This window comes from Cynoglossus semilaevis, chromosome 11, assembly GCF_000523025.1.
Source record: "Cynoglossus semilaevis isolate Cse_v1.0 chromosome 11, Cse_v1.0, whole genome shotgun sequence".
Classification (NCBI taxonomy): domain Eukaryota; kingdom Metazoa; phylum Chordata; class Actinopteri; order Pleuronectiformes; family Cynoglossidae; genus Cynoglossus; species Cynoglossus semilaevis.
This window is the reverse complement of record NC_024317.1, coordinates 17554434-17579667: the sequence shown is the minus strand read 5'-3', so window position 1 is coordinate 17579667 and position 25234 is coordinate 17554434. Positions and strand designations below refer to the sequence as shown.

General features: G+C 41.1%; 2 protein-coding genes across 4 annotated transcripts in view; both read left to right on the top strand.

Annotated features, from left to right (window-relative positions):
- The first annotated feature begins 21 nt into the window (after positions 1-21).
- On the top strand, positions 22-10406 carry pank4 (pantothenate kinase 4 (inactive)). Of its 2 annotated transcripts, XM_017036330.2 has the most exons (20): positions 22-210; positions 538-620; positions 1437-1645; positions 2048-2231; positions 2443-2535; positions 2640-2793; positions 3036-3217; positions 3332-3413; positions 3626-3726; positions 4010-4015; positions 4517-4672; positions 5038-5150; positions 5402-5489; positions 5950-6101; positions 6627-6682; positions 6966-7015; positions 7219-7326; positions 7410-7510; positions 7715-7783; positions 8658-10406. In XM_017036330.2, exons 1-20 carry the CDS (start codon positions 87-89, stop codon positions 8905-8907), a joined length of 2361 nt encoding a protein of 786 aa, XP_016891819.1. In that variant the 5' UTR covers positions 22-86; the 3' UTR covers positions 8908-10406. The 2 variants fall into 2 exon arrangements, with proteins under 2 accessions (XP_016891819.1, XP_008319266.1); XM_008321044.3 differs by lacking the exon at positions 4010-4015 and having other exon boundaries at positions 23-210; positions 7222-7326.
- A 2703-nt stretch (positions 10407-13109) lies between these two features.
- draxina (dorsal inhibitory axon guidance protein a) overlaps positions 13110-25234 on the top strand; it is a 16626-nt gene continuing 4501 nt past the window's right edge. The window contains exons 1-4 of one of the 2 annotated variants that reach the window (XM_025060349.1): positions 13110-13639; positions 14157-14282; positions 23387-23894; positions 24916-25124. In XM_025060349.1, the coding sequence (XP_024916117.1) occupies positions 23408-23894; positions 24916-25124 (696 nt within the window). In that variant the 5' untranslated portion in view covers positions 13110-13639; positions 14157-14282; positions 23387-23407. Of the gene's footprint in view, positions 13640-13678; positions 14283-19838; positions 20029-23386; positions 23895-24915; positions 25125-25234 lie in introns of those variants that run through there. The other variant, XM_025060350.1, reaches the window with a different exon arrangement.

The following is a 25234-nucleotide window of genomic DNA, read 5'->3' as shown; positions in this document are numbered from 1 at the left end:
CCCTCCTTAGAGATGCGTGGCTGCTGATTGGGCGATTGGGCCCTACGTACATACGTCACGCACGCAGCGTCAAATCAGTGCGGACCATGGCGGAATGTGGTGGAGGTGACAGCAGCACAAGTAGTCACACCATGGATAAAAGCATAACTCTTCCGCCTGACGAAATATTCCGCAATTTGGAAAACGCAAAGCGCTTTGCCATAGACATAGGTATCTAAAATCATCGGACTTTGCTTCTTTGCTTTTCGCACTTAAGCGCTAATGTTGCTAATCCCGGTGCCGCAGCCTGATACTACCATTACAAATGCCTTTAACTGAAAGTAAAACAGGATAAGCTAACTTTTGCCAAATTTGTTTTTCAGGTTTGTTTTTAAACCATTTATCTGTTAACCTTGTTGACAAGTCTTTCTGGTTGTTCTTCTGTCGTCGTATCGATTTGGAAAGCGCAACTTTATCTAACGGCACCTTTAGCTGTTGTTGACTTAACGTGTGTCGGTGTTTTTCCCCAGGTGTGTAAATGCTGGTTTGTTTTAACAGGTGGCTCGCTGACAAAGCTCGCCTACTATTCTACTGTGCAACACAAAGTGGCCAAAGTTCGATCCTTCGAGCACCACACAGAGGTAAGTATTGATGTCCTTCCGTTAGTCGTATGGACACTTTCCATTCATTGCTTTCACATGATGTGTATGTAATGCTTTTATGGGGCCACAGTCCAGGCTGCAGTTACTGTGGGTTAAAACATTAGAGTCAAAAGATCGTTAATGGGGTGTTTTTCAAACGCTGGTTCATGACCCCAAAGTAGAAATTGTTGTTAGGGTAAAAATAGCGGTATGTATAATAAAATATATTTTTGTGCTGTTCATGTCCTCAGTCATTGGCCAAGGTTTTTACCTTGGTTGTTGTAATGTTAGTGAAACGCTGCAATTACACAATATATAACAAACTGTAGATGTAGCTCAAACAGGTGTCTGTTAAGTTTTAGATTTAAACTAACAGTACTTAACATCTACTATGTTAAGTTTTTTAAGTCATAATAAACAAGAGTCAAGGTCTAACAAGGGCAATGGGAACCTGTGCAAAAATACAATAAAAATGATAATAAAGAAAATCTCTCACACGTAATAGGTCCATGGACCACTTTGTTGACTGAACTGAACTCTGAACATTTGATTAATGCTGAATTGATAGTAAACTCGAAAAAACCTGAACTGGTGTCAGAAGTTCTTTATCTCTTTATATTTTTCTCAATTTACTTTGGTAACTTGCACAAAGGGGTTTTTAAACCCTACACGGCGTCTCCATGAATAATATACACTCGAATGAACAATGAGGCTTTTGCCAAAAAAACAAACAAGGCTGCCATCCTCTCCAGCTTTATTTTGGTTAAATTGAGTTTTCAATGTTGACTGAACATGTGTGTCTCATTTGTTTCCTAGGATGCTGCCAGTGACAAGCTGTATGAGATATCTGTGCAGGAGGAGGTCACTGCACGCCTGCACTTCATCAAGTTTGAAAACGCTTACATTGAAACATGTTTGGACTTCATCAAAGACCACCTGGTCAACACGGAAACCAAAGTTATCAAAGCTACCGGCGGAGGAGCGCATAAGTTCAAGGAGCTCATTGAGAGGAAACTTGGACTCAAGTGAGTGGATGTCATTTTTGTCATCGATGTTCTGCTACTTAAACTTGAACAAATACACTACACTTATGTCTGATGGTTTAAAAAGTCAAATTTGTGACACAGTCATGTAAATGTGCCACAGTGCTCTGTTTTAATGATAAACCAAGTAGAAATAGAACTGCTGAGGTAACAAGTAACAGTGATATCAGCTGGACAAATTTGGCATTCAAATGCACAACCGTGTGCTGCAGCTCTAACCACGTGGCTGCAGGGAGCTGTAAAATGTCCTTATTGTAAAATGACCCTGTGGGTTTCTGCCAACTGACAAAGGTCATCTGTCTGGCTTTGACTCTATTACACATTTAGATGACGTATTTTAGATATTTTAGCTGAACCAACTCTTATTGTGTTGCATTACCACAGAGTGGACAAAGAGGATGAGATGACCTGCCTCATCAAAGGTTGTAACTTTGTTCTGAGGAACATTCCCCACGAGGTGTTTGTGTACGCCAAGCACGCAGACTCAGAGTTTCGTTTTCAGACCACCCACCCAGACATCTTCCCTTACCTGCTGGTTAACATCGGCTCCGGGGTCTCCATCGTTAAGGTAATAAACCAAAACGTATGCTTTGGCGTAAAACCTTATTTGTATGTGTCAATATTTCCTGTTTGTTCAGCATGTGTGAGGTGGAGGCTGTAAAGTTGTCAGCAAGTACCTACATTCTGTAGATGACGAAAAATGTCAGGAAAAATATATTTTATATATTTTCAGTAATTGAATTCACAACCGAAATGATTAAGTAATCAATCTCCACCAGGTGGAATCAGAGGACAAGTTTGAGAGAATAGGTGGAAGTTCCATAGGTGGAGGAACGTTCTGGGGCCTCGGTGCCCTGCTCACAAAAACAAAGGTATCTTTTATATCGGATTATTTGGCCATTTGTCAAAATGTGACACTGAACTACAACAACAACAACATCAGGAACTAAAATGTTCTTCTCTTTTGCTTTTGTAGAGATTTGACGAGTTGCTACAGCTGGCCTCAAGGGGGCAACACACAAACGTTGATATGCTTGTCAAAGACATCTATGGAGGATCTTACGGCTCTCTGGGCCTGACTGGAGATCTTATCGCCAGCAGCTTTGGGAAGTCCGCTACTGCTGACAAAGGTGACTTTACCAACATGGAATAGTCAAAGTAAACGTTACTACGTGATATCCGTCCTGGTATTCTAAATATACAGTGTTTTTGTGAATTTTCCTAAAAACGAAATATCTATTGATATTTTTCTTCTCATGTTCCTGCCTGTCTGAATGCCAACATTTGACCCACAATGAACGTAGCTTTCCTGCAGGTGCAGTAGGAGATCCAGATTGTCTGAGGATGTTTACATCTCCATTTCAAATTGCAGAGTTTTCTAAAGAAGACATGGCCAAAAGTTTACTCCACATGATCAGCAACGACATCGGCCAGCTGGCCTGCCTGTACGCCAAGCTCCATAACCTGTCCAGAGTCTACTTTGGAGGCTTCTTCATCCGAGGACACCCTGTAACGATGCACACCATCACCTACAGCATCAACTTCTTCACGAAGGCAAGGACTTTTCCTCCTCTGTGACCGTGAACTTCGTCAGTGTTGTGTCTCTGCGTAGCCCTGACTGTGTTTGGTTATCAGCTGCACCTACATCGACCTTCGTGTGTGTTCCAGGGTGAAGTTCAGGCGTTGTTCCTGAGACATGAGGGATATCTCGGAGCCATTGGGGCGTTTTTGAAAGGAGCAGAAGAAGATAGTAAGGGAAACATGGAGAGCTGCATGCGAGGAGTGACACCAGAATGAAATTTAGCCTGTCCTTGATAATCCGATATTAAAGAATATAAGTAAAAATTGATGGAGATTACATTTTCGTATTAATGCTATAAAAACTACCAAAACCATGAAGTAAACTCATGACATGATATTTAAATAAATTACTAGTGTGTATTTGCATCTTTTCTACGTCAGATCCAAACCAGTACAGTTGGGGGGAGAATTATGCTGGAAGCTCCGGACTGATGAGCGTTTCCCCAGATATGAACCCCCTTCAACGTGCTCGCAGTGGGACGGTGAGTTCACACAGGAACAATAAAGCCTGTTCACATTAAAAAAAGGTGCACAAGCTGCCTTTTATTTCACATCCTAGTACATTTTTGATTTGCCAGTGTCATGTCAAATGTTAGCGGGAATCCATTTTTTATTTTGTTGAAAACCACATGGCCACCTCTGTCCACCACAGCCCTCACATAAAGAACATTCATTCAGTCAGTGCTGTGAATCTCATCATCTTTCTTTTCATTTTCTCCTCCTCATATTGTTGTGCACCCCCCCACACACACACTCTTCCTTCAGTTTTCTGTAAGTACCTCCGCCCTTTTCTTGGACTTTTGTTTGATGATGTGTGCTCACTGGCTGGCTGTCGCTGTAAACACATTTTTACTAACGTCAGGCATCTATTTCTTCAACCACTCAGACGACAGACCAGGCCGGTCATGTCAGGAAGTGTTACCTGTCGACTCCGGAGAGTAGAGTTTTGCTTTGTTTCCCAGCTGTTGTGAGCTGATGAGCATTGCTATTTTTTTCGAGGCTTTACTCAGAATACACACTCTGGCTCATTGCACCAGTTATTATCAAGGCTCTGATGTTTGCAGTTGCTTTAAAGAAATTCCAGCTGGTTTTTGTCCGCCAGAACGCCTCCTTTATTTTCTTTTTTAGTTTTTCTTAATAAAAAGAAAAAGAGGAAAAGTGTGAAATATTGTCATTTAGACTGGTGCGAGTGATGCAATAAGCTCTTGAAATGTTAATAGAAACTGATGGTGAGATTGTCCTTGCTGACTGTTCTGTTTTGTCTGTGTCTAGTTTGACATGCTGGAGATGGACCGTCTGGAGAGACAACTAGTGAACCTGCCTCTGCTGCAGGACTCGTCGTCCTACATCCCTGACACGGTTGACCTCACAGAGGACGCACTGGCACGAGAATACTGGCTGGACTGCTTTGAGGAGGCTCTAGATGGGGTAGGACAGCTGTGGATCAGCTGTTGAACGCTTCCCTTTTTGAACAGTTCGGTTCATTAACAAAATCTTTAACCAAATATTTCTCCGGTTGTCGTACCAGCCCACACAGGAAATCCCAGCTGTGAACTTTTTCTGCTTCACCTCTCTCACCTTTATGGACATTAATTGTGGTTTTGACTGCATGCATTGTTACATTGCATTGGTTGTGACTGACATTAAATTGGTGAAATAGCACCTTTAGAAATATATTTACTGAGAAAAATAGTGACGTGTTCAATGCTTATTTTACCCGCTGTGTATATGGTCTGACAACATCTCTGCCATAGGTGAACCCTGGTTCTTGATAATTTTTCTTGTTGGGTCAGGTGGTTAAGAGAGCCATTGGGAGTCAGCCTGATATACCAGAGGTGACGGAACGAGCCGAGAAGTTCCGTCAGAAATACAGGAACAAACTTCAGACACTCCGCCACCAGCCATTGTAAGAATATCTCTTCTTTAGACTCACTGCCTACCTTTGCGGTCACTTGTGGATCATTTTGTCTTGAATGCAAATTTTAACTCCAGGTTATCACACAATAAGAAATGTTTATGCACTGGATTATTTTTTTAGATATAGAAATTCTTGTCATAATACACTCTGGGGACAATATAAGTAAAAGTCTGCAGTCCAGGTCAGGTTGTGTGTTTGTGTTTCCCTCTGTCTAATGTAGTGCTTCTCCTCTCACCTAGTGCTTATGGATCCCTCACTGTCAGAAGTCTTTTAGACACCAGGGAACACTGTTTAAACGAGTTCAACTTTCCTGATCCCTACTTGAAGGTCTGACTGAAATCTGCCAAAGCTTCTCATCTGTCTACTTTTCTTGTAACTCACAGCCAGTTTTTGGAGCGTCATCATGTTTTCATACAGTGCTGTGATGTTTCATCTGGTTGTACAGTTAAAAACTACTATATATGTATATATCATATATATTTAAATCTCATATATATGTACATATACACACACACACATATAAATCTCATATGTACATATACATACATATAGTGTGTATATATATATAATAATACATATATTATATATATATCACATGATATATCTCTTATACAGTAGTTTATAGTAGTCATCTCATGTCTCATATTAAGTATTGTATTTTCATCTAATTTCTAATGTTTTAATCTCATGTCTTATCTCGTACCTCATCCCAGATCTCATCTAATATCTGTTCTCATCTGGTGTCTCATCTCATACATGTCCTACTGTGTCTCTGTCTCTGTGACAGATTAAAGAGAAGGAGAACGACATGGCTCTGAAGTACTACCTGAAGGTAGTGAAGTCCCTGGAGGAGCTGGGCTGGGAGCAGAGACAGTTGGCACTGGTGCGGGGCGTCCTCGCTGGGAATGTCTTCGACTGGGGAGCCAAGGCTGTGTCAGAGTGAGGGGGACTCTTATTCTCTTTGTTTTCATTTAACAGAAGTGGCAGAGGCTGTGGCTCTTTATGAATGATGCTGCGGTGTCAAAGTCATGGAGGTTAAAACGCAAGAACCACATTAAATTTAGAGATGAGATGAAGTAGGTTTGGCCATGAATAATGAACATGATCTAAAGTAATAGAAACAGTGAGTGTATTTGTGGTCAGTGGTTTGATTTCCGTGGCGGTTTAACTGCAGCACATTAAGAAAATTATACTAAATACTTATCAGTCATAACATCACCAAGACAGAGAGACACAATTTTTTTTGCAACCCTAGAGTGATTGTAGTTGCTGTCAGTTGTGCAGTAATGTGATTCCAGCTGTCAATCAACATGCACCAGCTCAAGTATTTTTATATGCTGCATTTTAATTGAATTTAAATGTATATCCATGAAAGTGAATGAATTGTGTGTGGTGATTTTAATCACAATTAGAAAAATAACAAACATATTTTACCATATTTCTTTGTCTTTGTCTGTCCTGCAGTGTCCTGGAATCAGATCCAGAATTTGGTTTTGAAGAGGCTAAACGACAACTGGAAGGTATCAAAACAACTCTGTTTCAAAAATGCTGTTCATGGGCTGAACAGAGAGAAAAAAACACACCATGATCGTCTTCATGTCAAAGCTGCACAGTTTTTAATCCGGTTTTGTCAAAGGTTGAGCTTCACACTTTTCAGTGTTTATGAAACAACAGAAAGAAAAGAGACTTGTCTCATTATTAATTATTACATTTATCATTAATTTTTGTGCAGTTGTTGTGTGTTGCTGCACTCTGACTGTTCGGTTTGACTTGTTGTTGTGTCTCCATGTTTATCCCTTTCAGAGCGTCCATGGCTGGTTGATAGTTATGACCAGTGGCTACAGAGACTAAAGGTAAAAACAAATGACTTATTATTATTATTAATATTATTATTGGAAATAGTGACAAGAAGTTTAAATCACTGATAAAAAACTATTAAAGTCCTTTTAATTCAAAGAAGTTTGCAGTCATTTCACAGGCTAAGCAAAGATTTTTCTGTCACATGCCTTTTTTTCCCCTCCTCACCTTCTGAACTCCATGTGTTGGTTTTCTCCAGCAGGGTCCTCCACACAAGTGTGCTTTGTTTTTCGTAGACAACAGTGGAATGGACATCATTTTAGGGGTGATGCCTTTTGTCAGGGAACTTCTCTCTCGAGGAACAGAGGTGAGAAATGGAAAATGTCACATCTGGTGCCTGACGGCGAGATGCTTTAACGTTCCAATCCGTCTGTTGTCTGTTGGTTTAAGGTGGTGTTAGCCAGCAACTCTGGTCCGGCCCTGAATGATGTAACAAATGGTGAACTGCAAATTCTGATTGAAAGAATCGCTGCCATGGACCCAGTCATCCAGTGAGTGCTTCAGTTTTGATGAGTCAAGTTTAGTTCAGCTGAACCAAACTAGTGTGATCAGATTTTGTTTGTGCGATTCCTTGACTTCTCATGTCTTGCGAAAGATTGTAGTCTAAAATATTCCTAAATTATCTCTTTAAAACATGTAAAAAAAAAACTTGAAGCATCTTTAGGGGTTGTTCAGTTTTTTGTGTTTTGTTTCAGGGCTGGTCTTATGGATGACAGACTGACCTTGGTCCAGAGTGGCTCCAGTTCTCCTTGCCTTGACCTCAGGTGGGTCTTAGGCTTTTATTATCTGTCATGGAGCAGCGTTCTGTCAAGACTGACGTATTAATAATGTTAATTAATTTGTGAAGATTCATCAGATTTCACTGTATATCCAGTTATTATATCTTCCATCCTTACTTACTGCAGTGTTCCCCAAGCTTTTTTGAGCCACCTATGGAGCACATACTGTATATATCATCAGAAAAAGCCCCACCAAACAACATTTTCACAGAAAGTATATGTAATGAAATATAATAATCATCTAGTTTAAATGACCTCAAAATTGACTAAAATCTCAGTCTGTTCAGTTGAAGACAATGCTGATATCCTGGCAGGAATTGAAGAAAGACACTCACAAAGATCTTCTTCAACAGCTGATTATCTTTTTTTGTTTTGTTTTCATGGCCATCTGCTGCCACCTAGCAGAAGAGTATTTAATTGTTCACTTTCACTTTGATCCTAAAATAGCACCTCAATGCCATGCATGCATTTTTGGAGGCTTCAGGTCAGACTGATTAATATTACAGGGAGGACGGTTTCACTGAAGTTCAACCCATTCTTTAAGATGGAGATTGCAGTTAATAAACTAAGGGACTTACCTTAAATAAACAAGTGCTCCTTCCTTAGGAAATATATGGCTTGACATTTATATTGCTGATATGTAGAGTTATACTTCCTGCTCTATACACACACCTGGCATCTGTATCAGTGACAATGTTTGCCTTTCTGTGCTTTACATTTATGTGCTGTGTTGTTGTGAAAAAGGAGTCTTTTAGAACTTCTTAGAAGAAGACAACCTGGAGTTGCCTTTTTCACTGTTGTAGATTTTAACTTGAACTCTGAACGCGACTTTAACTTTTTTCCCCATGAAATCCTCCAGCCGTTTGGACAAAGTGTTGGCGATGGTGGTGCGTGAGAGGCAGACTGATCTGATCGTCATCGAGGGTATGGGTCGAGCAATTCACACCAACTACTACGCCACGCTGAACTGCGAGAGCCTCAAGATGGCCGTCATCAAGAACTCGTGGCTGGCCGACCGGCTGGGGGGTAAGCTGTTCAGTGTGGTCTTCAAGTACGAGGTACCGGCAGGGAAACTGAGCCAGAACTCTTCAGCACTGACGCCATCATGAGAAGAGACTGCACTTAAGAGAAGTCCAGCGACGAGATGGGATTGTCAGGAGCTGTGAATGTAAGGATGGTGATCGTACGATGCCACTGATTGTAACGGGCTCGTGGCTGTACACGCAGCAGAGTTTTTAAGAAAGCAACCAGTGACAGGGATGTTTTACATTTACTTTTACAAGGCAGATTTTTTTTAGCATAATTCTATCATTATTTATGGGTGGATGGTTTTAATTTTCATCAACAGCCGACGTTTGTTTTCATGCTAGCACCTGTCTGTCATCCTCAACGTCACACATTTTGGTTTGGTCGGTGACATCACCGGCTGGCCTCAGTTATCAGCTTGTATTCAAATTAGGGCTGTCCGATAATAGCATAATATGTTATATCTTTAAGAATCGTAATCGGTTTTTCAAAATAGTTTTGGGGATAAATGGCTGTATATTAAAGTGAAAGTCAATAGATGGCAGCATTGCAGCTCATTTAATTAACCTCATATTCATACAGTGTACAGAAAAATAAATAAATATTACCAGGCCTATATCAGCTGATATCGGAATCGGAAATTAAGTGTTTGGACAATATCTGCATATCGGAAATCGGAACAGAGTTAATTTCGGATATCCCTAATTAAAATGAGTCGAAAAGAAAAACTGCATCCCTGACTTCACCACACTGTCCACTCTAGTTCTCTGTTGTCTGCTGAGACCAGTCACTGCCTGGCAACACATTTAACATAGAGCATTATTAATGTGCCTTGAGTTTGATGTGATCGACGCATCATCTGCTCGCACTGTTCTTTCACTTTCATTCACTCAGACTTGGAGGAGACCCATAGGGTCCTCTGTCGTTTTCACGACTGCCAGTGAAAAGGTTCCGATAGAGAAATCGTTCAATGGCACTGTCACGTGTTCAGGTTTTGAAGAGTCTTCAGGGAAAGTGTCCAAACAACGGTAGAAGTTGCACTTTATCACACGTAGACCGGTGTTTGTTTTGTGTTTCTCCACTAGGTGTCAGTGTTCTACCGTGTTGTATGTTTCAAAAGGTGCTCGGTGTCAGCGTTACCACTGTGTTCTCTTCTGGTACGTGTTCCGTGACTCTCATCATTTCTGAGCATCACATTTTCACAGTTTCATGACATCAAGTTGTTGATTCTGCTGTTAATGAACCTGATCAGTCAAAAAAGAAAAACGAAACAATCGCTTCAACAAAAATGCAACTGTTTAATGGCAATAACACAGCGACACCTGGATCTGTTCACACGGGTGACCTCCTCGAAGTGACAGTTTCTGAAGTAAAGTATTTACTTGACACTGCTGTGTTGTATGTAATCTGTACATATGTGATATACAAGCCTGTGTATACATATATACATATATGTACAGTATATGTCTTTGTATGAAAACATTTGCATCAGTTCATTTAAAGCACACCAAGCAATGTTTCGTGTAATACCTGTAAAATTCCTGACAATCAATTTTAATTAAACTGATAAATCCTGCTTTTATTTGTTCTTTTTTTGTGTTTTTTCTTTTTTTGTCACTTGTTTTTTTTGTGGTAAATTTGGTTGAATTTAGTTTAATGATGCTCATGTTAAAAAAAAAAAAGAAAATCCTCCCACTAGCGTTTTTTAAGAACCCAACACCCTGGTATTTGGTGTGTGATCCCTGCTGAGAAGCTGCAGGCTGCAGGGGGTCGTCCTGCTTTTCCTCGCTCATCTCTGCATCTGCCAGAATCCACCCATTCGGCAAAACATCCTCCAACATTTGCCGTTATCTACAGATAGAGCTGCTCTCTCGAACTGAGGCAGATTACTGTGTGTTTTTAAATCCTTTAGCATAAATTAATCATGATAAATTTATTTTAGGTATAAAGAAGCTGTCGGTTCAGTTTTAAAAATTGGGATTAAGACTAGTTTAATTTTTGACCAAAGCGTTCTGCTACAGCAGATCAACACCAGCAATGCTATACATGTATATATATTTAAAAATAACAGGCCTCTGCGTCTGATTACCTTACTGCCACTGGATTTAAGTTCTTTTGGTAATGATTTCCAACCAGACCTGTTGGAAAAAAGAGTCAACAGAACAGAAAGAAAGAAAAAAGGAAAACACATATGTAGATAAATAGAATGAACACATGTGCAAAGATGAAGAAACGTGACATTCTAGATTTTGTACCTGACGCTGACACCAGAGGAGCTGAGAAACTGCAGTGTTGACTGAAAACATTTACACAGCACTCTGAGCCTCAGTAAACAGCATAAACAGCCATTTGATTTTTTTTCTTTAAAAAGGCACCATTGTATTCTTGAGCTTTGAATGTTACACACAGTAAGTCACACTTCCACCAGTCTGCTGTAGGTATCAATTAAACAGGTCATGTGACCTGCAACATCAAACGATATATGAACCTTTGTTTCCCTTATTTTAAGATGGTGCATTTGAAAATGTGAAGGTTTTACTGAATTGGGGGTTAAATATATGCCCCTGTGTATGGTCAGAGAGCTTAGTTTCTCTCTATATTAGACAACTTGAATGTAAGAGACTCAGATTGAATCGATGTGTTTAAATATGATGGGATTCCAGTGACTGGAATGTAAAGGAGTTTAAAGTGAGTTCATCAAATGGCACTTTTTTATTGCCTTCAGTCTTCATTTATGACAAAGCTACGTATTTCTCTACATATCCTCTCACCTCCCATAAAAAGTCTTAGTTAAAACCTGATCACCCTTTTGAAGTGACAGCCTCTGCCTTTAAACTTTTTGACTCACCCTGTAGTTTTTAAAAACTAGCTTTTAGCCACCAGTTGACAAATAAGTATAATAAGTCTCCTTCAAGAGGGGAATGACAACATGTTTAATTTATGTGAAGAATCCCAAGGCCAGTGTTTCTTCGTAAATCCAGAAAATCCAGGCTGGTGAGAAAATGAGAGATGACCTGTTTCACAGCAACACGACAGAGGTCATATTCAGGCTGCCAGAATTGACCGTGTTATGCATTAATAAAAACTGGAGGACTGGTGCAATGTGCTGTAACACACGGTAATGTTTTATTTATCATTACAAGGGCCCTCTTGACTGAGTAAGATGTTTCGGCGTTCGATACAAACATTTCTGACGGCGTGTTTATTTCCTGCCTATTATCTTCCACCCACAGACTCAAGTCCCTCTCTGCTGCACCTCCACTGGCCCAAGTGGCTCGTCAGCAGTGTTTGGATTCAAACCCAAATGAATATAAAGCATGTTGTCCCCTGTCTTCAGTGATGTTAACAGACACGTCTCCAGGTCTGAGCCACAAACCGAAAAAAATGAAAGAAAGGAAATTCTAAATGTCAGCCGCTTCCCTTAAGTGATTCAACTCAATAATTTTCCACTTTGATGAATTAAATCTGTCCACACACACAAAAGGCTCCGAGAGGAGACTCTGTGGAATTAGTCACACTGCTGCTGCTGCTGCTGCTGCTGCTGCCGCTGCAGTCAGCTGAGTCTGTACGACTGTCAGGGAACAGACCTTTACCGGAGCGTTCTGCAGGGTGATTATTTAGCCGTGAATGTAAAGCTTGATTTCTTCTATAAAATGAGTTATTCACTCGTGAGCTTGGTTTGTTGCTTTCTAAATTAAGTCATTTTTGTTATCAGAACTGCACAGTTGACTTCCTAAAAAACAGGGACAGTAATAACGGTTCTAGAACTTTCTTACACCCAAAAGCTCAGGACACAGCGTTAAAACTATTTTTGACAGAGTAATGTCTGACTAGTCAGATATTAAAATGTAGTTTTAATTTTAATTTTTTTTTTTATTGTAAGTCACGTGAGGTGAGTTAAACCAGTCAGTGTGAATGTGAGAATACCAGAGTTTTAGGTGAAGCCAGGAAGAAAAGTACAGTTAAAGACAAACTGCGTCTTTGTTGTTTATACCAATGTGTACCATACTGCAGAGGTGTGTCTTTTTTAAAGTACTTCCAAATCCAAGGTCTTGAAGCTCATCCGAGGCAGCAGTGGATCACTAACGACTGTGCACCAGGATGTAAAATCAATGTCCAACCTCTAATGACCTTTTCAGCCTCCAGTCAGCAGTTGGTGAAGGGACACAAGAGATTCAAGTCAAAAAGAAAAAGAGAGAGTACTGTGTTTTGGGTGAGGGGTTGAGGGTTGGTGGTGGTGGTGGGGGGGGGCATCTCTGCTAAACTGTTTGGCACAAGACAGTGATGTGGTTTTCCAGCTCCGACGCTGGTTCTCTGTGGGTTCAGGTAGTGAGGTCTGGTCTGGTGCTCCTCAGGGTTCTGGACCAGTGGTGCTGAGGCAACTTACTAATGGTTTCAGATATGGGTGACAGAATCTTGGCTGTCCTGGGCATTTTGTCAAGAAGCAGCAGTGGTGCTCAAAAAAAGGTTCATTTAAACCCATTAGTTCTCACACAGGATGGGGTAAAGGGGGGCGGGGCACAGGTGATTACTGCCCCCTCCTGAGATTTATCTGGTGAAGGCACCAACGGGGCCGGAAGTTGCAGCGGGTCAAATTTGAATTTCAACTGTCATATTTTCTTCATTTGTGCCAGTTTTCTGGGCTCCCTCTTTGTTCTCTGCTCCTTTTCTGCAGCTGGTTGTACTGGTCTGGTGATGAGTCCCAGCTGCTGCTGATTATCAATCATCGAGCCACAGCAGCCTGGCTGCCACCTGTCTCTACAGTCACATTCTAGTCCTGTGTGGTTGGATTACAGCACCGCAGCTTCCTGTTGGGTTTGTGTCTTGTTGTTACTTACTGTTTTTTTTGTTGTTTTTTTTTACCTCCAGGCTCTGGTCTCTTTGCCTGGACCTTGACCTGCCATTATCCACACTCCAGCTACCACCACATACTGACAGGACATTACCGCGCCATTGTTTCAATTAGTAACTTGAACTTTCATCTTAGTCTTTACTTTTTTTAATTTAAAATTAAATTCTGTTAGTTTTAAGGAAATGGCTGTGAGTGGCTCAACAATTGTCCTTCCTACAACAGGGGGCGCTGCTGATTAAATACATCCTCTGCACCTGTGCATCTTCTTCTCAACTCATTTATTTAATCATTGTTTAAATCCGTGATAAATTAATCTAGAGAAATAAAGTCCAACCCAAAGCTAGGACCGCCCCTGCTCTCACGCTACACTTTCCATCTAATGCTGGGACAAACATGACCCTCTGACATACCGCGGCATCCTGGCGGGGACGCGCACAGAGGGAGCGCGCACACGGTGCCAGTGACTCTTCTCTCCATCAGCGACAGGATTCAGTCCGGATGCTGTGCTCGGAGAGCGGACTTCAGAGGAGCTGCAGTCGGTCCAACACTGTCGTCATATGAACCATCGCCGAGGAACAGACAGAAAACACATTCAAACCTCCTGAGGTAAGACCTCACCTTTGTTCTAGAGGCTTCTGTTCTCACGGTTTTGTGGATTTTACTCGAATCGGGAAGGGGACAAAAACATTAACGTGATTCCTTGTGGCGTTTATTTTTGTGACGCTGACTTCAGCTCTACGTCGACTTTGTTGTAATCTGCTACATCCTTGTTATTTCACCGATTCACCACCATACGTGGTCGGTATTATTTATTTCTGTTAAGTGATGAATTCAACTGTAGTCCATCACCATCACCAGGACCACCTGATCGAACTGCCGCGACTCCATCTGTGCGTAAAAGCGCACGGTACAAAAACACACTCAAAATCATATAAAGAACTAGATTTGGTTTCATAGCAGGAAAAGGAATTCCAACAGTTTAACTTTTTGTGATAAATATATTTTTTGTTTTGTTGTAAAATTCTGACTAACACAACTCGAACAAACCCTGAATTAAAAGGCAACGATTATCTCTGCTTGACCGTTCGGCTTTTTCACATTTTCTACATTTGTCATGTTTTGAATTTAATCTGCTTTTTTGTATCTGGGGTTCTGGTAGAAACTAAAACCTACTCTTAATTGTTTCAGCTGAAAGATAGATATTAAATGCTAGAGCAGCGTGTCTCAAACTGCCGTGCTACAGCTAGGGGGCGCTTTGCATTGTGGGAAATGCACTTATTTGACTTTTTCGTAGTTGAATGAGAATAGCATCTTTGTGGACATGTTGTTTCGAATAAAGTTTAGTGAAGTTTTGAACTTTTAGCTGTTTAGCCTTTCAGCTTTTAGCTGTGACTGTCTGGACGTTGGTTGAACTGCAGTTAGTCCTACCCACCATGGGTGGCACTGCAGCACAAGTCATTGAAGTTAAAGACAAACCTAAAAAAAAAAAGTAAAAATCCTTTTAAAAATATTTTTCAAGGTTTGCAACTTGAAACAAATGGACAGTTCTTTTAATGACATTTTTTGCATGTCGCGCAGGGTGTGTTGGTTGTTTTCTGTGGGAAGAAGTGTGAAGCGTTATATTTTTACTCCTTGGAGGGAGGCCCACGATGGTAGTCTTTGAAACCCCTGCCCTACAACAGTTCTCTTCTTCTATTTTAATCTGCATTACCGCCCCCTACTGGGTCTATTTACAACTGGGAAACAATTCCAAGTGGGCTTTTTGATCACTTGAGAAAGAAAGTAATAATTAGAAAATACTGACAGATGGTTGTGTTCCTGCAGAGGTATACAGTATGAAATAGTACCAGTGGTTTTGTGAAACTGACGTAAATATTATCATATGTACTCATCCTTTAACACGGCTTATAAGGCTGGACAAATGTTCATTTGACGATATTGTTGGAAGTGACGGAGTGAGAGTCAGCTTTGAGCCAAAGTGAATTTCAGATTCTGTGATGTGTAAAAATAGTATTCTCTGGACTTTAACCGAGCAGAATCTAAAGACAACCTCAGTGAACACATCGTATCGTCTCCTCCGACCAGTGGCGTCTGATGGCCACTCTTCATCACTGGCAGACACTCAGTGCTATTTGTTTCCACCACAGAAGAGAGAGTGAGGGAGGATGGGGTCATATAACATTTGTTTGATTCTCCAACCATGAAGACACATTTTAGAATTTTTTTTTTTTTTTTTTTTTTACCAAATAATTGTAGTTATTTTCCGGGCAGAGTCATCTGTGGTTGTTATCCCCCACTAAACAAAAGGAGTCACTGACACTTTGCTCTAATTAGAACGAGATGAAGCTCCTCTCGCTCTTCAATGCTCTCGTTTCACTCCCGGCCTCCCTCAGAGTTTGTGCCTCATTTCGTTCCTCACCCCTCTCTCCTCCCTCTTTAGCATTATGTCTTATTTTCTCTCTCCGCTCCCCTCGGTCGCTCCCCTCGTCCTCCTCCTCTCTTTTGTCTCCCGTTCCCTCTCCTCTCTGTGGGACACCTCTTTCTGCGCTTCTGGTGCTGTTTGCGTCTCACACCATTTTTGGATCGTGCCCATATGTGGGAGTCTGGAGGAGGCCTCCCCGCTGTGAGGGAGTTTGTGTGCACTGATTGCAGCAGAGAGCGAAAATCTTTGCGCTCTGTGTGTGTGTGTGTGTGTGTGTGTGTGTGTGTGTGTGTGTGTGTGTGGCCGAGGGCCCTGCTGATGTTACTGTGCATCGGTGACAATGTTCTGGTCTCACCCCACATCTGTTGTAGCTGCGACCAAATGACCCAAATTACCAGTGAATCATTCAGTGTCTTCCTGTTCGCTGCTTCTCACTTGCTGACAGATGGACCTTCCTTATGGCTCCTGTTTTCAACACCCTTCCAGGGGCCAGTGTTACTGTCCAATACTCACCTCCAATCTGCAATCAGTTGGTGCATCACAGCAACAACGACCACTGGGTTTTGTTTTGTTTTGTTTTCTTTTAGAGTCGAAGCACTTTTTAGAATGCTGAAGTCAGTGCTGCTGGCCTTTGAGGAAATTAAGTTTAATGTTGTTAAATGCACTCTGTCAGAGGTGTTTATAATGCAGAGGCCGCAGTTTGGACCATTGTTTTCCAGTTGATGTTTATGATATTTCCCTGGCATAAACAAGACTTTTTATGCCACCCACATATTCAGCTTCTATACTTTACGACACTAACTTTGTTTCTGGTGATTGTTGTGTATAATGGCGACATTACTAATGTGGGTTTTGTCTCTCTGAGCTGCAGCCGCTCAGGAAACCACGTCTTCAAGTCTGAATCTAAATGAATATTCAGACGCCTGCACTGTGTGGCTGAGTGTTTCTTGCTTTCTTTTTTTTTCTGACACCAACTATAGGGCACGTGTCATTAGCTGACAGACAAGTTTGAATCATTTTCCTCTCTGCGTGTGGCTTCGCCTTGACAGGACACTTCTGCCTCTGCCGTGTGCTTCTGATGCTTTTGTTTCCTGGATCCTTATGGCCCTGCTGGTTGCTATGACAGATAAAACAACAGGAGCAGATGGCTCCTGGAGGTTTGGTGTCACAGCAGGTGGAGCTAAAACATGCACACACACACACATGCACACACACCCACATGCACTGTACTCTAACACACACACACGCACACACATGCACTGTACTCTGTTTTTAAGGTTGATTTTGCTCCCTGTTCAGCAGCACAGTCATAGATCTGGATCCAGTCCTTGTTAAGTGTATTTTTCTAACGAGCGTGTTACGGAGTCGCTGCCCTGTGTGAGGGTCTGACCAGAGAGAGGTCTCCCATCTCATCACAGCTTAATCACACACTCTCTAATAGTTGGCTCCCCGCCTTTTGCAATTGCTTGCGATATTACCTATTATTTCATACATGCCCTGCAGTGCTCTGATGCAAGTCTCTCCAGTGACCACTTTACACTGTTTTCACTGTGCTCATAAAGGCTCCTGGCACACACACACACACACACACACACACACACACCTTTTATGCTCTACAGTATATGAAATGCTAACCATTAGAAACTAATTTTAGATTCTCTGCTCATTGGCTGCCTGTTAGTGTAGAATTGTTTCAGACATTTTGTTATATTTTATGTCGACGTCTTTTCTTCTCTACATACTGCTGTGTTCAGATGACCATGAACGGCCTGCATTAAACATCCAGAATAAGATGGAGTCGTGGGATTATATAGTGTCTGTCATCAGCTTGAATTTACAACAGATCAGATATTTAACCTTTCACTTCTTTCACTTCTTTTTCCTTGTCCAACTATTTTTTCAAATGTCAGTAAAAATGTGACCATACAAAATATATATTTTTATTTTAAACTAAAGAGGTTATAGCTCTAGATCACACATTAAATATTTGTATTTAATATATCTTAAATATATGTTTCCTTCCACTAATGTTGTAATGAAGGAAGGTGAACAAAGATGTGTTTCAACTGAAGATATCTTCACCTTTGAGTTCATGATTTCAGCTGATGATAATGAAAAGGTTAACGTAGTTGCATGTGGATAGAATGGCCAACAATAGTGACTGTCTACTGACGGAGAGAGACAGAGGGTCTTTCGGCATCTCACTATAGAGAGTGTAAATAAACCACTGATGACATCAGTATTTCTTTTTTTTTCATTCCTTTTTCTCAGGCGATCAGCCACAGTTAGACCCGCGCCCCTCAGTTTGGTGGATTATCCCATGTGAAAGTGACGTAAGGTTGTTTCCACGCTGCTTGTTTGCCCTCACATTCCTTCCCTGCTGTGCTCTACCTACAACACAGAGCCGTGGTCTAACACCGGCTCCAGTTGGAGGGCGCGATGTTCTGAGGAGCTGTTTATCACACACCAGAGACTGAGCATTAGCCCCGGGATGCCACCCAGAGCGCTCCATTATCATCCCCATCCTGTGTTCCCTCAAAGGACCACCTGTTAGCAGCCATGGAAGTCGGGGGCAGAGAGAGAGAGAGAGAGGGAGAGAGACAGAGAGAGAGACAACAACAGATCACTGCTGTGCCCAGATACTCGCTTTTGCTCCCATCACTTTTCACATGACAGGTCTATTCAGGCCTGCGGTCGGATGGAGCCGACACACAGCGCCCTCTGTTACTATGGAGCTGTTACATCTCTGTCTGTGTTGGCAGAATTATTTTTTTAAGGGTCATGTTGTTGCAGCGTTGCTCAACTTCTGCCTTGGGCCAAAGTTCAGGTGTTTCTGCACAGTGTGTACAAATAAGAAAATACCTCTGACCCCATGCAGGATACATGAGTCTGGTTAGGATTATCACATTAGAAACAATAATGTTGATCGTTAATATAGAAAATATAAATCTGACCTAATTATGTCCAATATAATTGATTTATTACATATACAGTATATACAGTGGAACCTCGCTTCCTGAAACACCAGTATTCCATGTTAGGAGTCTGCAACTGTTGCAAGATTTTCCTTGTGATACGTGAAAATATATCTAGTCACGAGTGCTCAACCGAGGACTGGCATCCATTCAGTGTGTGTGTGTGTATATATATATATATATATATATATAATCCTTCTCCTACACTTAGTCTCGCTCACTGTCCAAATAAAACCCTAATTACTAGACCTTTCAGGTGACCCCATTTGAATTCTAGTTGACTCAACATGGGGGTCTCGACCCCAAGATTGACAAACACTGATCTAACAGTAATTTTCAGTAGCTTGAGAGCAATTTAAAAAAAAAAAAGTAATTCCGTCTCCTCGACTAAAATGTTATCTATTCACACAGTACATGCAGTATATCAAGAAAATAATTCATGTTTGCCTTTGAATAAGTATATGTAACATGTACAGTGTTAATGAGCATCACTTTGGTCAGTAGCCTGAAGGCCAAAAAATGTGACTGATTTGTTTGACACTGCCACTTAAATATATTACTGATTACATTTAGTTTAAAAACACATAGGCCGGTCACTGTAGTATGTACCATGTGGTACTGTGTCCTACCCATACGCTCTTAATAAAATCACAGTCTTTCAAATTGTCAGTCAAATCTTTTTAGCCTTTGTTCCATTAACACCACCCCCACGGTGCAGCTCGGGGGAATCTCCTCAATCAATCTTTTTTTCCTTTTTTGCTCCAGGGTCCAGGCGACATGACACCTGCGGCACCTTGTGTGTAAAACACAGTTGGTCACACACACATTAATTATGACACAGCTGATTCCCTGGTCTCTGAGGGACCGTTGAGAACCAGAGGTCCCGCCTCTTGTTTGTAAAACTGCACAGCTGGTCAAGGAGGAGTCTACACGGTCGACTCTACAATCCCCTGAGGTGTGGCCTTCTGCTCTGTGACATCATCAGTATCTGGATGTAGTACGCCTGACACACACACACATTTATACACCTTGATAAGCCTCCATGAAGTTGATAATGTGAATCCAACATGTTCTGTTTGGATTGAGCTGAAAGATCCTACAACCCCCATGCACTGCAACCACTACCACACACACACACACACACACGCACACACACACGATCACCAGCAGCTCAATACATCTCCTCCATTGATTTTCTGTTGGCCCTGCTCTGCCGTTTGTCTTGAAACACAAAGGAAACGCCTGCCACTGCACCATAATGATGCTGCGTGTGAGCCACGGAGCTTTGTCTCTACTTAAGAAATGGAAAATGAATCCCATTTACCATAGTCCTCATCATGTTCTGAACTTCAAGTGCTGTGGAGAAAAATGTTGGTTCTGTCTGAACTAAAGGAACACACCAGCAGGGTGACGATATTTACCTCATTCAGCTCCAACCCATGAATATGAATCTAAATATACAGCAGATATACTGTGGTTAATGTCGACTTAGTGTATCTATGTTTACTTTCTCAATCTCAGTTTTTCTCAATTAGATGAAATTTAAATGTATAAAGCAAATCACAATTCACAAAACTTATTTTGCCTTAAAGATAATTATTTAAAGAATAATAATTACTTTAAATGTTGTATTATTATTATTATTATTAATATTAAATAGTTGTATTAGTCATTGTTTAAAATGTAACATTTCAGGCCTCCCCATTTGGGGCCACAACCCCAAGGATGAAATCACTGCCTTAAAAGTTTTACATTGAGTATAAATACTATATTAGTATAAATATGACAAATATCATGAATGTTATATTTATTTTGCTTTAATAAAATACAGTAAGTGGGAATAACAACATCTGCAGTTTTTATGTCTTGTCCTTCGTCATAGACGTTCAGACGTTTCTTCATTAGGAGAGTTCAGCATTTCAACATTAAAAACAACCATTTAAAGAACATTCCAGATGCTTCATGTGGCATCTACATGATATCACAAGGCTGCAGATGTTAAACAACATGTTATGTGAAAGTCTCCACACATTGAGAGCGTAGCCACACACCCACAGGCAGATAGAGACTTATAAAAACACACACAAAGACAAAAACATGGCTATAAAACTTTGACAATAACAGCTTTTACAGCTTGAAGCTTTTACAGTTTGAAACAAACGCCGGCCATCTTTATTTTAACCCCGGGTTCCGTTGAGCATCAGTGAGATGTAGGCTGGAAGTTATGACTCCAGGTGTTGGCTCTACTGACACCTCCTACAAATACCTCCTGGGTAGGACTCGTCCGTGTGCAACAGATACACACTCCGGGTTTTTTCCACACAGTCAGATGCAGTCAAACTTGCCTTCATTTTTGTTTTTGTTTAAAGAGAAGTATTCTTTGAAATTTCGTCATTTATTATTTTAATGTTATTTTGTGTTTGTATGCATTGTTAGCATGAGTCTGATGTTTGACATGACGTTTCTCATTTTTGGCCTTTTGGTGGTGCTAAGTGTACATGAAAAAACCCCAGTTCAGTTTTTCAAAGGTAAGGGCTGTTGTATTAATATAACTCTGCCTCTTCAAAAAACTAATAAAAATACACACGTAGAGTGTTAGCAGCTCCCTTGTGCCTAGCATAACAGGTTACAACACAGCCTGTTATGTTCAGAATAATTCTGTAATAGTGAGTATTTATTGGCTATTATATGTCTAGGTCTAGCTGTTCCTGCTAACACCCTTAGCCTCGCTGCTTCTGTGTGTTTTGCATTACGCCACCTATGGGTCAATTTAATACTAGTAAATATGACCGTATTATCTAAATTATGCCGCTTCCATTAGCAACAAAATAGAAACTAATTATACACAGGGAGAAGGTAAAAAACTTAGTCCTAATAGATGATTAAGGCCATTCATCAATAATTCTGTGAGAAACGTCCAATAAATGCTTCAGTATTTATATTTGAATTTGTATTTACCTTTATATTATTTTATAAACTATCTTAAACAAATTTGATGTATATTTGTTCCGGCAATTACTCCTTTCTGTGGGAAATGTGTCTGACCTTTCAGATAAACATCACTAAAGTCTGAAAACCTAAACTTTTAAAAATTATTTTAAAAAAAACTTGTTAATGTCCAAATATTTCATGTTCGCTTGTGGTTAACTGCTCAGGTAGTTTGTTATCAAAATCACTGAATAAAAGATTAAAAAAGATTGCACCACACTCCTTTGAATGCAACACCATATATTATTTTTTACTCTACTTTACTCTACTTTTTACTCTACTTTTTACTGTCTTAACTATGTGGCAGGCTGGTTATGCATATAGTTACAACCTCATATTTCATATTTCAATCCCAGCCCGCAGAGGTGTTGACTTTATTAATGGCATGTGTGGTTGAAAGACACTGGAGACCCCAGAAGTGGCAGCTGTGAATGATGGGTTATCCTAGAAAAGCAGAAAGACGTATGAGTCGAGGCGAAAGATGTCATTTTTTAAAGCAATCACAGGCATGTCTCCGTCTCTTTAAATCCTGCTCAAAGCTTTCCGGCCAAGATAAATGGTTCCACGCAGGAGACTGAAGAGGATGTAATATGAATTTAGATGATAGCTGAAAGGATGCTGCAGCCATGACAGTTTTTATCTACGTATGTTACCATTCTTTAATGTAACCCTTTCACTTAAATACAAAAAAAGATGAAATTGTAATTTAAACTTGTAGCAGTCTGACTATGGTGTACTTGACTGAGCAAATTCCTTTTTTTAACATTTCTACATTTTCTGTCTAATCACTGATTCAATTTTAAGATAATTTTCTCACACAGAAAAAAAACGATCTCGCTCATCTTTGTTATTGAAAAATGCAATGAATGGCCTTTTATTTCAGCTCAGCTTTTAATTACAGGCTGGTTGAAACCACAACCAGTGGTATCAATGTCTTTAAATAGGTAAGAATATCAATACAGCGATGACCCTACAGTTTAAACCATCTGTGGGAAAAGACAGGACTTAATTCCCAACAGAGAAAAGCACTGTGTAACTGCAGACTTTGTTTTATTAGTTTTAGACTTTCATTTTATTTGCTGCTTTTGTAACTTAGTTGTTTCCCTTTTTTTCTCTTCTCATCTATTGCTTTCTGCTTTCTAAAATCATCTTTTATTCAAAAATGTATGTACATATTTGATTAATTTAGCTGGTGTAATTATCGTTTTTACTTGTTTTCCTGACCTGGATAATTTGCCATTTTTTTGGTAATTTTTGTTTCACTTTTTAAAAAACAGTCTTTATTTTTTGCCCTTCTAATCCCATGTTATACCCACCTCCTCTAGGTGGCACTGTGCTGTGCAGACATGGCTCTCTACTGGATTCTGCTCACGGTGTTCCGGCTGACCGCCCTGACTTTTTCACACTCTTCAGAACATGGGGCACCACATGGTAGGAGGAGGCAGACACAAACCTCAGCAGGGGGCGCCAACGTCCTGCAACAGCCATTACAGAGTCCCAGAGTGCAGTCCCAAAGCAGGGACCAGGATCGACCTCGAGCCAGCCAGGGGTCCCGTACTGTCAAAAGTGGAGCCGGGCGTCTCTCCCACAGGGCTCTGCACCCTCTGGCCAGGCCTGAGGACGATGGCACAGGTCTGGAGGGTCTGAGCCCGGTGAGGCTGGAGATGGGCCACGCAGGTGATGTTCGGATAAAAACGAAGAGTCAGTCCCAGATCTGGGAAAACCAACTTGCGGGTACAAAAAAAGGGAGAGGACACAGGAGCAGACATGGACATCGCTTTGAGCACAGGAGGCATGGAGCAGGTCGGCGTGACAGGGGACGACATGGCAAAGGTGAGGTCATGTTTGAAGACAAAGTTGGCCATATAGTGGGGCAGTGGGTGACACTCCTGCCTTAGAACAGACAGCAAATAGATCACTACTTTTGTGCGTATAGTTTGAAAGTCACTCACACAGTGTAAGTGTGACTGGTTGTTTGTCTAGTGTCCCAGGCTGTTGTCCTGTCCTCTCCTGATGACTTCTGGGATTGGCTCCAGCTCCCCCACTAACCTAAAAAAAGGACAAAGAGTTTCCTTATCTGAAACCTTTTTCTGCAGCGCCCCCTTTTGTTGATAGGACTGCTGTTGAACCCCCATGTCAACAAATCCACAGCTGTTGTTTCCAGACTCCACTAGACTTAAAATACTTAAACATTACATATCTGTGCAGAAAACATATCACATTTGATCCAAGTATTGTGCATATCTTACCAGATAGACTGCGCCTCCTGCTGTCTGCTCTCCTGGCAAAGGCCTGAAGTTTGTTCTCTCAGACAACACAACACAACATTCACCATAAGATAAAACCCGTTCAGATGCCCTGAAGAGAGGTGGATGTTTAAACTTTTATCTGAGCATTTTAAAGATTTACTGTTCACCTTGGTTTTAAATAAGTCATAAAGGAACTCCTCCACATTTTGGGATCTGGATGATACTGCAGACCAACAATGACTGTGTCCTGGCCAGATAACTTTGTTTTATTAAACTTTACGACAGAGTTTATTGAGCTTTATTTTTTTTATTTGAAGGGAGAAAATAATTCTGTGGTTCAGGTGCAGCAGAAAATGAACACAAGTTCATTACTATAACAAAATTGAACCATGACATAGGGTTAAAGCTGCAGATCTGTTATGTAAGGTTGAAGCGTTGGTTCCTGAACTTTCAAATCACTAAACTCTATTGACGCTGTAATTCCTACAAATATAATATTTTCGCTGATCAAAGGAATCAAAGTAAAATTACAATCAGTTCCTACAAAGAATATATTCATATTTCACTTCTCCATGTCCTTGCAATAACTCTATGTACCCTTTAAGGGTCCCGCCCCCCATTTTGGGAGCCATTGCCTGAGATGAGGTCTGCGTCGAAGGACAGCGATCTTCTGGAGGACCCTTCATCCTCCTCCCTCAGTGTGACCCCACCCGGTGAACCCTCCTCCCCCCTCGCTGCCTCTGGCTCTGGCTCTGTTTCCACGGTGATGAACGAGCATCCTCCAACGCTGCCCCCGACCTCCACCAAACCCCAGGTAACCCCAACCAAGCCGGGGTTCTTATTGTAGACATCTGTTGTGCCTCAGTGTGATTCCAGATTGTGGGTGTGGGGGGGTCGGGGGGGCGGGGGGGATAATGGGCCCCA